We start from the raw sequence: 15972 nt of genomic DNA, 5'->3' as shown, positions 1-15972 counted from the left end.
AAAAAGTTAATGTTTCAATAAATACATTTGAAATGTAATGACTTGACTGTTGCGATCATGGCAATGCAATTTAATGTAAAATAAGCAAATAAATCAATATAAAGGTATGGTTTTTCTGATTAAAACAAATAAATTACATTTACAATTACGGTCATGTGGTCTATTTAAAACGATATCAGGATAATCAACTAAATCTATTTTCTTGTGCAATATTTATTAACAATATGAACAAACAAATCACGCGAAACTATCCAACGTAAACTGTTACCGACTGCCGTAAAACTGAACTCAGGCCACTGACGCCACTGCCATTATATGATTGGCTGAGGGTGCCTCACGTGATCCAGGTTACCCGTTACGCTTTTTCCTATGGTAAGAATTACAGACTCTCCCATCTCCCTTCGAGTATCTCTCGTCTATCTGGTTAAAGCCCCCGTGAACCGGAAGTTGCGATCATTTTAAAATTCCGTATTCTGACACATTTACGAGTGAAAAGGAATTTCAAAACAATTAATACGTGAGCGTGGCTTGCGTTTTTCACTGCGAATTGTTTGGATGTGTAAAACAGCTGTTGCATTGATTTGGAAGAGAAACTGGCAGCAGACTGACATGTGAAGGGGAGGAGTTAACGGATACACCGGCCAAGCCGTCATTTCAGGGCGGAAGTGCATTTTCAGCTTTTGATTATGGATTTAAAAAAAAGAAAATGAACCACATTTCTAAGCTATTTGCTATAAACGCTGAATTATTTAACGAAACAATGAGAACTGTGATTTTTAATTTCACAGGGACTTTAAATCGCGGACATTCGTTTTGATTTCAAACTTGTGACATAAAGAATTAAGGGTGAAAATATAAAAACAAATATCTCTTACGGTGGAGTTGAAAAGATGAAAGTATATTATACAAGATTCAAACTATTTCTATACTAACCGTACGCGCATAATATGCCTAATCCGTGCAATTTAATATTTCTCCTTGCTCATCATATTTACGACCAATCTCCGTTGGCCGTTTTCCTGACTGAAGCAGAAAACAACCAATAACAACAGGTATGACCTTTTCTAGCCCCTCCCCTGGTCGCGTCCATAGACTGTAGTGCCCTCTGTGTGCGTCTATGATGTGACCAATAGCAGCCGACGGTGGGAGTGTTCAAACAGCTCTGACAAGCACACTACAGAGGGTAAACAGCTCTTACATATCATGGACGCAGGTCCACCGTGTACAGTGAACTGGTTGGAGCAAGTATAACCACATCTTGGCGAATTCTGGAGGTAAGTCCTCATAAAACCCATTTCCAAAACAACAGTTATATTTGATTTAATAGCTTGTAATGCGAATGCGACACATTTGATCTTATTAATAAAATATGCCCTTTAGCAAGTTGACTCACGTGTCGTCTAAGGAAGCGTGCTTTTATATGTATAGCATTGCATTGCGTTGCGTTGCGTATATTTGACTGCGTTTTACGTTACACGTTCATCCGCGTGTTGTTTGACTTTGTTGCAACGTTACGATTGCATTGCTATTGTAAGTGGTCTCTAACCGTATACATGTATATTTATTTGCTCTGTTCTTCAGTTTCCAAAGCAAATCCTCTTAAAGTAATGGCGTTACAATACATTTCCCAATTTTTATTAAAGGGACCATACTTCCTTGTTAGATGCACTTGGATTGCAGGTGTTATTTGGTGCCAAAAATCTTGCAAAACATCGAGATGTGACTTTTTGTTTGGAATACGCGACTGACTACATAGGAAAGATCAAAGCAGACTTGAGCCTCAACTTCATTTATAATCTTTTTGCAAAGCTGCTTGGGTTCTAATCGTCAGTCGTTCGGAATGCATTGTTTATTTTTGTTGATGCTTTAAGACACATGGTTGTTTATATTTATAGTTATGAATGATTATTAATATACAATATACATATAATATAATATACATATATTAATTACATCAACATGTGCTGTTCGATGTTACCCGCTGTTTGCAACAGTCTTTTCACTATTATTATTAACTAAGAACAGCGTGGCATGTCTTGGTTCAGTAAATCCAATGCACACATGCAAACAGTAAAAAAGGTGTTGGTCTCATTGAACAATCTGATTGGCTGCAGATTGTACATGTTCCTTCCTTGTATCGGCATAAACAAGATTGGGCTCTGATATTTTCTGCCAACAGGCCTTGCAACAGTCTGTCATCACTCATGTTCCTGTTAAATATATGATAACAGCTGCAATCGCCCTGTAATTCACAATGGAATAGGGCGTCCTAAAATGACTGACATTTGTTACCTTTTCTGTTTACCCGTCTGGCACTTATTTAAAGGGAGTGTTCACCAAAAATGAAAATAATGTCATCGTTAGCTCACCTGCGAGTTGTTGCAAACCTGTATAAATATTTTTGGGTGAATTGTCCCTTTAATATATTAAGAAGGCTGAATGGTTTTGGGCAGCAGTTGCAATGATTTTAATGTTCATTTACAGGTTTTAAAATTGTCAGCCTATTGCACTGAATCTTTTTTAATAATATGCACAAACGAAAACTGACAGATGGATAAAACTGTGCATCCTTTGCTTAGGATATACATTTTGAATTTGCATGCATTTAGTTGCAAAAATGCCAGATATGTTCAGGCACGTTATTTCGTAGGTGTAACAAATACCTACTCTAGCTGGAATGCTGGCGTATTTTCAATCATAATTTACAAGGTTAAGGTGTGAAAAAGTAGGTTATCGTTATGAATATTTGCACCCGGAGCTTGACTGTAAGCAAATCTTGATCGTACGTGTATTGCAAGTCACTTGACATTCGAAATGGACTGTTGGCACGACTTTGTGGAGAGACTGAGCTGTCTCTTGAGTTATCCAGACTTCAAGTCTAATGTCATGTGCACAAAGATTAGACTGTCTTTAAAATAAAATCTGAAAACTGTCTTTTTCCCCCCTGTGTCATCTCGTTGGCTATAACAGGATCGCCACATTGCGTTACGTACCATTGAACTTTGACCTACTTTTAAATATATGGGGTGTGTTCATATCCTGACAAATACTCCAAGGTTATTAGCTCTGGCGAACTTTTATCAAAGCAACAAATACCAATTCAGCCCCTGTTATCTAGATCATCTGTATGACCTACTTCAGTCGGAAAAATACATGTTTCAGTTTGTTTCAACTTCTTTAAAAAAAATAATGATTTGCAGAATGGTAATGTCCCTTCTATAATAGCTGCTGTGTTGAGTTGATTCACAAGGTTTTGACAACATCAGTGTTTAAATTGTCAAAATCAACCCGCAAATATTTATATCACCATGGCATACCTCATCGTGAAATTGAGAATTTTTACAGTGGTCCTCAGACTGAATTGCACATTCATAATATCTCCTTTTTTGCTTTTTGTATTTGTCTCCGTGTCAAAACAACCAAAAGTTTTGTCACTTGTCTCACCATGACATTTAACCTTTGCAAGAGCTGCCAAGAAATGTGATAACAGCTGTGTTTTGTCGGTGGCACAGGCACCCTAGTGTTGAGTCATAGAGCCAAATTCATTATTTATAGATTAACAATTGATGAACAATGTCAATCTAAACATTTTGCATTTTGTTTACACTACAAGCACTAACAGCATGTCCACGTATATGCATTCCTATGATCTCTTGGTGCCCAACGGTACCATGTATTACCAGGTTTTGTGACATTAGTTAAAATGTTTTTTTTCAAGCTCTTGATGTTAATGCTATTGTGTAACTTCCTTCCCTGTGTTAGTTGTTAAGCAGAACCATCATGGCAGGCGACATGTTGTTGCTGATGAGGGGCCTAGTCAGGCTAAGCCAGGCCGTGATCGATACGCAGGCCTGCTCTATGCGCAGCGGAGGAGTCCAGGCTGTGAGCCAGAGCATGCAGATGACGACTGAACAGGCCATGAGCGTGGCCATGCAGAAGATCCAGGTAGGTCCTGTGACAAGTTTCCAGTCACTTCAATGTACTGCAAGTTTTGTATACCTTGGCTTTACACTTGATAATAGTGTTGGATTGCAGCTCTTGTCCTTTTCTCTTTTATCTACACAAAACAGATACAATGACTATTAGATTATGCAAATGAAATTTAACTGGAGATTGGGTTACCACCTGGGTTGAGCCCAACTCTTTTTCCAAAACATAAGAGCACAGCGTGTGCCGCCAAGATATTTCTTGTATCAAAGTCTGTGGTGCTAACTGTTAGTTTCAAAGTACTTTGATAGTTTCTTATCTGCCTACGTTCATGATTTGTCTATTTAATACATTTACTGGAAAGCGCTTGAAATAGCCAGAATGTGCTAATGTGTTTCAGGAGTTCACTGGCGGGCAGCAAAGTGTCTCCAATTTCAGTGCCGACATGGACTCCAAGTATGACTTCACCTCTTCGGAGGAGAACTTTGAAAGTGCGGGACAAGATGGTTTGGACAGCGATTCCGTTTTCAGGGACTCAGGTGCAGCAAACACGTACAGTCAGGCTGCAGGGAAGTCCAAACTGTTTGAAGGCTATAAAGACCCCACCAGCCAGTTCACGGGCCAAACGCGGTCCTATCACCAGGATCACTCCTCTGTGGGAGGCATCACGGCAGAGGACATTGAAAAAGCAAGGGAGGCCAAACGAAGCAGCTCCAAACCGCACAAACAAATGGTACAGGAGACCTTTTCATCTCTCATCACCCACTAGTATCTGACTTTCACAGTTGTCAGGCATTACAAGAGGATATTAATAGATGGAATGCTACGTGATGAATAGGGCTGTATGTTATTGAGGAAATGGTATAGGGGTCAACTTGCTAAATTATGATAATTCTTAGTTCTTTATTATATTAAAACATTAAATATAGAAAACTACATAAACTACACATTTCACTTTGTTTTGGGGGAAAAAAAGATTCACGCCAGTCTCACTGCTGTCTGCATCGGTGTATAACTTTGTGACAGAGGTGTGTAGTACTTAAATATTTTACTCTCAGTGATCTAGTATCTTGACTTTTAAGTTTTTACTTGGGAAACATTTACTTCCTTACATTATAAAGCATTTCACATAGGAGTAAACTATAGAGATATAAATATGTAATATATATTAAATATATATATAACAAAGTAAATACACTCACTAAATGCACATGAGTAGAATATTCTAGTACTGTAGAAGGTTTCATCTTAACAACGTAAACAAACGTTACTGCGCATGCAGACTTGTGACCTCAACTGAACCTCCGGTACACATTCACATACAATATATAACAAGATCATTTCTGATAACAATCAAAAGAAACCGAGAAAAAACATTACTTTGCTAAACTTGTTCCTCCAATATTTAGACTCCGATACCAAGCTCAACCGCTAAATATCAATGTAACATACTGTTTCTTTAAAAGCGACCAAACTGCAGGATTCATTCAATTGTTTATGTAATAAAAATAACATACAACAAAATTCAACAAATCGTTTATTTAATACAATTATTATAAAATAAAATAATAATATAAATTAACATGAACTTAAATTAAATGTACAGTAAAAGTCATATTATTAGAACCTAGCCAAACACAAGCTGGTAGTTAACTCGGGGTCAGGCGTGCGTGCGTCCGATGAAATGGTCTATACACCTTTGTGAAGGATTAAAATCCTTAAGTAGTTGCAAACCTTTTCAATATGCACATTGCAATATTTGTAACTTTTCTATATATTTATGGTGGTCAAGAACTGTTTGGTTACAAGCATCTACAAGATCTTTCTCTGTGTTTATCACAACAAATACATCTAGATCCAATTTCGAGTTTCAGGGTGACCTCATTTTAACAGTGTGTTTTTTCTGCCGTAGCTCAGTGAAAAAGCGAGGGAGCGGAAGGTGCCGGTCACACGCCTGGGGAGACTAGCAAATTTTGGAGGTAAGGTTACCAATGCTTTTCATCATGCTGGCATATGCTTTATTTTATTCTTAAACATAAATAAGTTTCATGCTGTCCATTCTGATTCCACCCATTCTTCGATCCAAGGCATCGCTCTTCTCATACAGCATTACAAAGTTAGATTGAGGATTTTAAATGAATCTCCACTTTGACCCGTGTGTAACAAAGTAGACTGTGACTGCCTCTGCTTTGGATTATCGGAGACAGATTAACCGGTCTAGGAATGTGCATCACCTGTTTTGCTTCCCATTCTGTTGGGCATAACTCTCTACCCTCTTTTGTATACTAAATGACAGTGTTTCAGTCATTTCTCAAAGGACTATATTGCTGAGTACAGTAATGGGTTTTTAAAGGGAAAGTGCTGTCACGTAGGAAAATCTCCAAGTGTTTGTCACACTGGCCCTGTGTGGCGACGGGATACAGGGTCCACTGTATACTCATTTTCCACTGACGCACACTTATTGACATATGTTAAAAATATATATATATCATTGACATGGTGTGTGCGACCAGCACGCTGGCTCATGTTGGAGTGTTTGTTATCAGATGAACTTCTGTCTGGCTTGGTTACATGAAAACACCTGTTTACTTGCAAACCCAAATACGGTCACCATGCACCTGTTCACCTGACAGGCAATAAAAACGATAAATTACATTAACATTAAAACACTATTAGGTAACATTTGTGTCTAAATAAATATTATTCTGAAATTGTTTATAGGCTGGTTGCATTTGACATGTCTGGCCTTTTATCCTGACCTTGACCTCTGTCCTGGACATTTTGCACTTCAGGTTACCAGTTCTCTAGGCCCTCTTTCTCTCGCCCTCATTGGAAGACTGACAATTTTGATTAATAGCCTACAGGAATAGTATGCAACGTTTTGGCAGGCTTTCATGTGGTTGCGTTCTTCTCGCAGTTTGGGTGACCGTAGACCGCCACTAAATCAGTACACTACCCTCTTTACCTTCAGTACTTATGCTTCGAAGCATACCTCTTTGTTTTTGTAATGGGAGACTGATGCACGTAGCGCCCTTAGTCACGCTATCAGACAATCTGTGAATGATCTTGACCACTGTGTGCTGCCCCACATAGGACGGCACTTTCGCTGGACGTCAGCTTTTAGAAAATACAGGATTCTGGCGTACAGAGCATGACCGCTCTTGTTAGAGCGTGTATCATTTTGTATTTTACATATGTTGAATTATCTGTATTTATCTGTATTTGTTATATATTTTTAGTGTAATATTATTTGTATGCACCATGGGTCTGAGAGTAACGCAATTTCAATCCTCATATGTAAGTACTGTACATGTGGCAAAATTGACAATAAAGCAGATTTTGACGTTTACTTTGAAGTCCCACCTTCTAAGAGAAAGAACTAATTGCCAAGTATGCAGTTAGTTTTTGACGATTTGAGCTAAGAGAAATGAAAATTCGGTCATCATTTACTCAACCTCGAGTTGTGCCAAATCTGTATACCTTTCTGGGGCACGTTTGACTACCATTGTTATTTTTCCTACTACGGTAGACAAATGGCACGTTTCCAATGCATAATACTGCACGGTACACTTTTGGGGGGTTTTCCAGTGGGTACAGTGCCTATACCTGATACTTTTTTAGTACCACCGCGGTTGAGGTTCCAAGTTTACTGTGCCGATACCAAAATGTGACGTTTTTACACACCGATTACTGATCGGGCAGAGAGAATAATTTGCAACACATGAAAACACATTTTAATACGTAATATTGACATTTCGTTATTATGCTTTGTGACAGCAATATAGAGATCGAGACCCTTAACGCAATGCTAAATGCTACATTAGCTTACCCTCGTGTACCGCTCTTTGCTGTAACATTTCCCAAACCCTCTGTTTTTTAGCAGTATTTTATTTTGCTGCCAACCTGCATCGATATGCTCCATTTATCTCCCGTGTTGTGTTCCCAATGATGTTACAGCAGTAGAGGCGGTGCAACTAAGATAAGTTTATAATCTAAACCTATGTTGAAGCAGTACTAAACTCCTATGGAAAAGCAAACTGACCCAAAGTGAAGTGAGCTGTACCGAGCTGAGTTGTACTAAACCTGACGGTACCACGCAGTGGAAAAGACATTTATACAGATTTGGAGGGTAAGTAAATGATGACAAAACATTTGGGGGATAAACTCTCCCTTTAAAGTCACAATGAAACGGAAGTTGCAATTGACTTCCTTTCCGTATCATGACGTATATCCGAGTGAAACGGATTCTGAAATTAGAAGAAAAATGTAGGGCGGGGCTTTAGTTTGCCATTCCCTTTTTCATTGGTTTGTTATAAGCCTGGCCTTTGGACAGTCAGTATTGTCCTTCCTCTTTTTTTGTTGCTTACGGCATGTGTTGTTGTTGAGAGGGGGAGAGGAGCTTAATGTTTTTCATTAAACAAATGCAAATGAATTAAAAAAATGATGGCGTGCACGGATAAATCATTTATGATAATCACTGCAACACTGTGTAAAACACCTATTTGATTTCATGGTGACTTTAATTGTGTGATCCTTGTGTTGTTTGTAAGTCCTTAGATTCCCCCGGACATTAGAAGACACAAAAACAGGAACGCTGTTTAATCATCAACTGCAACTGACCTAGAAAGTCCGCAGCAGGCTTTATCAAACACTCGAACGTGCCAAAACATACACGTTTCCTTAAGGTGTGCTCAGACTTGTGGAAAGCAACAGCAAGTCAGAAAACATGGCTTCTAGATTTCTTGCCTGTTGTGTTTACACTGAGGTTTACAGTCAGCGGCTCCTTTTTAACAGACTTGAAACCGCTCCTACATTTTTCAAAGCAGCAGCGTGGCAGAATTACATAACTATTGAAGGTTGCGCCAAATCTTGTTTGCCACAGTAAATGTGATGACTGCGGTCTTTTTTTATATGCTATTTTTGTTAATGATACAACATGGGTGTGGATTGACTTGTGAAAATACGTACAAGCCCAACTCGCACTGTTGTTGCTGTGACAGGCCTGTCAGGAGTAATGTTTGATAGCGCCACGATGTTGACGCTTTCCAGGTAATTCAGCCAAAAATGGCTCGTGTCTGTCTGCCACATCCTGTAAATGACAGACTTCAGCTTTACGTTTAGGGTGGATGTGTTATTTTGAGGTTAGTTAATGACCGATAATGATCAACGTTATTTGCTAGTTCATAATTATTTTCTGTTCACGAATGCATTGTGAATTTGCTGTATGTCTCTTGCAGGGCTCGCTGTGGGTTTGGGTATTGGAGCGTTGGCAGAAGTGGCAAAGAAAAGCTTCAGAACAGAGGATAAGAATGGTAAGACCTCAAGACCACCCTCAGACATTTCTGATCTGCTTTGGTCAGAGCAAATCCAGTACAGATGTTGTTATTCAGAAGCATTGAATTTGGCTTGAAGCTTGTGTTTGTCCTTGAAATGTTTAGCATCAATCAATATTTGTATCATGTAAATATGTGTACAATGTGAAGCTGTATATACAATTACTTTTTATAATGTGACATATTTAGAGTGCAACATTATTATCCATTAAGAATTATTCGGACCATGAAATATACACAGCGTTGCTATATGCTAGAATTATTATTTCCCACCCACATGGTCGTGGCCTTATGACTCTCAAAGGTAGACTTCATAAATCCGTAGAATGCTACATTCCTGTTGGACCGGTTATTTTTCACATTCTATTTTCGACTTGTGCGAATAACACAATGGTGTGTTCCTATGTTAAATCTGTCTGGATTTAGGAACCGGGCGTACAAACATACGGAGTATTACGTCCTGTAATAAGATCTTATCTATTTAAACCCCAGACATGCTGGGTAATTATTACCTTTGACCTCATCAACACATCCAGGAATAACCTAAATGTTCTCACATAATGCAGTTCTGTTGAGCCTAATCCAACGGTGTGTGAAAGTTTGTTTACAAGCAATGCGCGTGGACATACATTTGTTTACATTTATGCATTTAGTTGACGCTTTTATCCAAAGTGATTTAATCTCAAGTGAATTTGACACCATTATCATTAGTATATGCGCTCCGTGCTTCTTTTTGTTTTCTGTAGAAGTGTAAAAGTCATATAGTTTTGAAATGACAAAAGAGTGAATAAATGATGACTGCTTTTTTATTAAAGGAAAAGTGCATTAGATTTAGCGGCATCTGGTGGTAGGTTGCAAAATGCAGCCAATTGCAACCTACGGCTCACTCCACCCCTCCCTTTTGAAGTACTACGGCGACACACAACTAAGGTGTCGTCATGTTTTCCTTTCTTTGCTGAAGGAGATAACGTATTTACGAAACGCGCTCTGTAGAACAATTTGTCCGTTTAGGGCTACTGTAGAAACAACATGGCGAATTCTATGTAAGGGGACCTGCGGTGTATTGTCGATAGAAAAAGCTCATTCTAAGGTAATAAAAACGTAACGCTTCATTATGTAAGGTCTTTATACACCTCTGAACATATGTATATTATATTGCATGTCTGTCAATAGATCCTCCGAAGAACACACACTGGACCTTAAGTTCCCTTTTGTTTTATAATGCTCAACTATCTGTCTTTTATATTCTGTTTTCAGTATCCCCTACGTACACGCTTAACACACTTATAATTTCACACAGGAGACAAGAAAGCAGTTTTGGACAGCAGCCCCTTCCTGTCAGAGGCCAATGCGGAGCGTATCGTCAGGACACTGTGTAAAGTGCGTGGGGCGGCCCTTAAGCTCGGCCAAATGCTCAGCATCCAGGGTAAGAGAATGCTTTCTTCTGTTTACTTCAGATTCGACCGGGTCACTCGGATATCACTCCTGGTCATTGAGAGGTCTATTACTATTAACATGCTTTAAAACCTCTAGCCATTTACAATGTCGAGTGGGTATTTTCAAGGCATGAGGGCATCTTCAGTTTTAAAAGCTGATGATATCAGTAAGAGACTTGGACAGCATTCAGAAAGGTGCATAGAAATTGGAGATGAGTGTTATTTTCTGAATGATATCCAAACTTCTAAAGATAAAGCAACCTTGTGTGTCCTTCCTGCGTTATTTCCATGAGCCAGTACGGGCTCCAACGTTGTTGAGAGTTCATGGTACTCGTACAGTATCAGTCAGAATTTTGTGTCAGTTTCTGATTTAAAGATTTAAAGGAATAGTTTTCTGCGCTGAAAATTACATTTTGTCATTTTATTCACCCTCACGTCATCCAAAACCTGTATACTGTCTAACACTTTCTTCTGCGGAAAATATGCTTATTGTGCTGCATAAAAAATACATTCATACAGGTTTGTGATGACATAAAGGTGCGTAAATTGTGAAAAATTTCCTTTTTTGGGTGCTGTTTCTTTGAAATGCTTGTAGGCACATACATATTTTACGTGCAGTTTTCTTTACATTCAAAGTCAAATCTACATCTTTTTCAAGTTGAAATTACACATTTTCATAATGGACGAGTTGGACTGAATAGGAAAGTTGGCTCTTGAAATGTTGCCTGTCATGGCTTCACCCTTGTATCCACTTCTGCTCTCTTGCTGTTGTTCAGCAATCCAAACATTGTGCAACTTCATCTGTGACATTTGCCGTCATTCAGTTGCCCGTTCTGCTCGGACATATCAGAAGCATCCAACATGTTCGTGCAGAGGAGGATTGACTTCACATTCCTGGAAAGAGCTCATGAAAGAATGCACGCTGCCCATGCCTTCCTCGATACCAGCACAATGTCCATGCGTGATTTCTTCTGCTTCTGCGATTTCCCCTACTTGAGTGCATTGGTTTGGTTTCACACTCAACTTGATTCTGTCGAATCCTTGTGCGTTTGTATTCGTATTTCATAAAAAAAAGAAAATCACGGTCCATGACCGAACACGGATCAATATATTGTGAATTGATTAATTTGGTGCTATTATGCGCAGCAGAGTAAATTACATTTGGGTTTACTGTATGCTATTATTTGGAGGAAACCGAGGATTACCATTGACCTGCCGCTCTGATTCCAAGGAAATACATCGTAATCGGCTTAAACGCATGCGCAGGTCACTTTACTTCCACATCAAGTGCGCACCCGGGTCCGTGTTGCTTTCATATTCATGCGAAATGCACCACAGTTCGAGAGCAACCGAACTCAGACCATCTACTTTAGGTAGTCTCGGGTTCGGTAGCCAGGTGCGCACCCGGGTTCACCTGATATCTTTCACATTAGTGATTTTTCATGCAAACCGTGCCCTGTTCCGAACTAAACCTCAAGTGTAAAAGCCCCATGAGAAATGGAAATAAAAATAATTTAGGCTATGTTAGTTTGCATACATTTACTTGCGACGACAAAATATTTGATTGAAAGATATGCTATGATAAGGAAAATAAAAGCCATTCTCTGCTTATAGAGAAATAATGTGTATTCTTGCCCTTATGTTGCATGTAAAAATATTTTGGTGCGTAAGATAAATTGCCTATATTAACAAAACGAGTAATCACGGCACACATTGTAATCGGTAGACGGGTGGATAGGTGTCGCTGCGTCCGAAGTCACCTACTTTTTATACTATATAGTAGGCGAAGTCATGAATAGTATGTCTGAAACCTCAGTATGCAATAAACTGTATGTCTACTTCTGCCGAGATTCGTGAGTGTGGATCGGATGGACACTTCTGTATCCCATGATGCCACGGGAGCAAAGCAATGGTCAAATTACAAAAGTAAATCAAATAAATATAGCTGTAAACTTTAAGGCGGACGTCCATTTTTAATGTAAGTGCCAGTAAATGAATTTCTCATGACTAAATTATGTTTTTATCAACGCTCACATATAGGTCGTTGTTAATACGTCTGTAACAAAGTTCCATAAAAGGGAAGGAAGGAGGCGGGAACCGGCGAACATTTCACGAACTTTAATCAAATCAAATAAACAATAATACAGAAGTAAAAGACCGGCAGCCACCTCAAGGTAGACTGCCGGCCACAAGAACATGAATACAAACTTAACATATGCCCGGGCCCATTCCTCTCTCGTCAACAGTCCTGCCGCTCGTCCTCTTAAGCTCCCAATCTCCTCCGTGAGATATGCGGTAGGTACAAATTCAGTACGTACTGTCACAGTATGCGATTTGCGAGTATGCACTGGTGAAACCGACTATCGCAACAAGCCTAGTGTTGTGTTGTATTGTGTAAGCTGCAGTTTGTACAGCAAGGACAGTGACAGCATGGCGGTCGGTGAAGCTCAAAATAAGCCGACAGCCGTTCCAGAAATGTGACCTTTACACTGCAAGGAAGATGTGAAAGAGCTAAACACGGGTGGGGTGCTGCGTTTATGTTGTGTAAAAAGATGCTTGTCATAGTTGGTAAAGATAAAAGAAGTAATGTACAGCCAACAAGTCAGTACCTCATAAACCCTGACAGGGAAAATGAAATATGTTGTGTAGGTTAACTGATATGAGCTGCTGAGATGGTATTGAAGCCCACGTTCCTCAGCAAGAGTATCAGCGCAGAAAATGTGATGTCGTAAGACAAATGTAGGTCAGAAAAGTGATGCAGGATAAAAAAAACATGGCAACCGTTTCTCTGTGGCAATGGGAAGATAAGATTTTGACTTGTTTATGAACCCCTGAAGGTTTGCTCTCTGGTTGTCCTACATTTTGAAGGTGATTTTGAAGCTCATTTGGTTTGGCGAAAACAGGTTATTTATTCGTCTCTCTCACTTCCTCCTTGTCACGACGTTTGTCAGTTTCGTGAAGTAAATGAATCTCTAATGTTGTTTTTATAGTACACAGATTGACTGGAGTTAACTTTGTAAACGTTTAATATGAAAAATCTTTATTGAATCTTTTAAGCAATATGAAATACAAGACTTGGTTTGTGACTGCGTTAAATAAGACATTATAATCGCACGACCAATCATACGCACCAGACACATTTGAGACATGTTAATACCATATGTGAAGTTCAGTTGTGTGTTTTATATCCTTTCAGATGATGCATTCATCAACCCACAGCTGGCCAAGATCTTCGAGCGTGTCCGTCAGAGCGCAGACTTCATGCCCATCAAACAGATGATGGTACCGTCTTAACAGCGAGCCACACGCCATTTTTTCAAATGTACAAATTCAGTACATACTGAGGAAATAACGTTGCACATGTGTCTGTTTGCTCTGTGCAGAAAGCCCTGAACAGTGACCTGGGCCCGAACTGGAGGGATAAACTGGAGATGTTTGAAGAAAGACCCTTTGCTGCTGCATCCATCGGACAGGTCCATCTGGCCAGGATGAAAGATGGGCGAGAGGTTGCCATGAAAATACAGGTTAGTTAAAAACGCTGGAAGAATCGCTCAACTGGTAAAGGCATGGTGCTAGCAATGCCAAGGTCATGGGTCCGATTCCTAGGGCAATAGTTTGAATGCATTGTTAGTCGCTTTGGATTAAGGTCCCTGTCAGATGTGTAAATGTATGTGCAATATATCAAATCCGCTTACTATAAAATAGTAATTTTAGTCAAATATTAGTGTAATCGATGTACTAAAATAGGTTTATTTAGAACATCAACAGCCTGACGTCCAAAGTGCAATCCCCGTCTGACTTCTTTCGCTAATGATAGTGAGCTGAATGTTTAATAAGTCGATAAGCTAATTCTGTTTGGACCTCTCGTCTTTTCTTCTGTAAAACAAACAGTTCAGAAATGTTAACAGAAAACGGTCAGGTTCAGGGCTGTTTTGATTGGAAGCCTGTTGTGGTATGTTTGTTGTCATTGGCCAGTGTGTTCTAGCACTTGTCTCAAGAACCTCCTTCATGGAGACTTCGTAGACTCTTGAAGACCGATCTCCAGTGACTATATGTTCGTGCCTATTTGAATGACTGTAGCATGTAAACAATTTGTTAAGTGACATTATTTGCACAAAAAAAACTTCTTTGGGTATTTAAAGTGTATGAAATTTGGTGGTGATGGTGTGAATTGCAACCAACGGCTCACTCCACCCCTCCCTTTCAAATCACTACAGTGGCTGACACGGGTCACGTTTTTGCTTCTTTGCCGAAGATAATGTATTTACGAAGAATAGAAAAGTTTGTCCATTAAGGGCTACTGTAGAAACAACATGATGAATTCCATGTAGGGGGACCAGGGGTGTATGTACTGTATGTAGAAATAGCTCATACTAAGGCAATAAAAACAACACTTCATTATGTAAGGTCTTTATACACCTCTGAAGACAGCTATTTACATTCATGTCAATAGATTCTCCAAAAAATGACACACTGGACCTTAAAGAATATATGCAAAAATCTTGGTTGTATTGTTGCGTTGTTATCATCCCATAATATCATATAGTACCAATATAATTTTAGGACATCAGGTTCTTTCTGTGTTACATTGTTTGTTCGTGGAACACTAGACAAAAACAAATTCTTAAGTATCTGTTTAGTGTCTCTCTATAAATATCCATCTGTTGAACTTGTTTTTAATGTGCTCTGTTTTTCTGCAGTATCCCGGAGTAGCACAGAGCATCAACAGTGACGTGAATAACCTAATGACTGTCCTAAGCATGAGCAATGCACTTCCTGAAGGTGATGACCTCATCACTCATGTTTAAAAATCTGATCTCATCTGTACCCAGTCATCAGTTTTTGGTGATTTATGTAAACAAGTTAACTGATGTTTGCGCCTGTTGGATAGTGTTGAAGCTCATACAGGTCAATTCCGTATAAGTGTATCAGATTGTTTTCTAAATTGTATTTTCACAGTGATGCACGGTTGTATCTTATAAGGTCCTGACTCCTCTCTGGCTGTTTCTTGTGTGTCTCTGTGCAGGTTTGTTTCCAGAGCATTTGATTGATGTCATGCGTCGTGAGCTGGCGCTGGAGTGCGATTACATAAGAGAAGCCAAGTGTGCTCGGAAATTCAAGTGAGTGAACCTTACTGTCGTGGTTTATAGTGCGATAACAACCGGCTGAATGTACATTATCATGCTTATATTTATTTACATTTTCTAAATATTGATTTGAAATGGGCTGTCAAACGATGTGTCTGTGTACTGTTTATATAAATTTTTTATTTATAA

General features: G+C 39.1%; 1 protein-coding gene across 1 annotated transcript in view; it reads left to right on the top strand.

Annotated features, from left to right (window-relative positions):
* The first annotated feature begins 1119 nt into the window (after nt 1-1119).
* coq8aa (coenzyme Q8A-a) overlaps nt 1120-15972 on the top strand; it is a 19389-nt gene continuing 4536 nt past the window's right edge. Inside the window, exons 1-10 of the mRNA XM_079474990.1 lie at nt 1120-1274; nt 3763-3945; nt 4328-4660; nt 5840-5906; nt 9165-9239; nt 10561-10686; nt 13893-13978; nt 14080-14220; nt 15397-15478; nt 15723-15816. Coding sequence (XP_079331116.1) covers nt 3781-3945; nt 4328-4660; nt 5840-5906; nt 9165-9239; nt 10561-10686; nt 13893-13978; nt 14080-14220; nt 15397-15478; nt 15723-15816 — 1169 coding nt within the window. The 5' untranslated portion in view covers nt 1120-1274; nt 3763-3780. The remainder of the gene's footprint in view (nt 1275-3762; nt 3946-4327; nt 4661-5839; nt 5907-9164; nt 9240-10560; nt 10687-13892; nt 13979-14079; nt 14221-15396; nt 15479-15722; nt 15817-15972) is intronic.

The sequence above is a fragment of the Barbatula barbatula genome, assembly GCF_947034865.1.
Source record: "Barbatula barbatula genome assembly, chromosome: 15".
Classification (NCBI taxonomy): Eukaryota; Metazoa; Chordata; class Actinopteri; order Cypriniformes; family Nemacheilidae; genus Barbatula; species Barbatula barbatula.
This window is presented reverse-complemented; position numbering and strand designations above follow the sequence as displayed.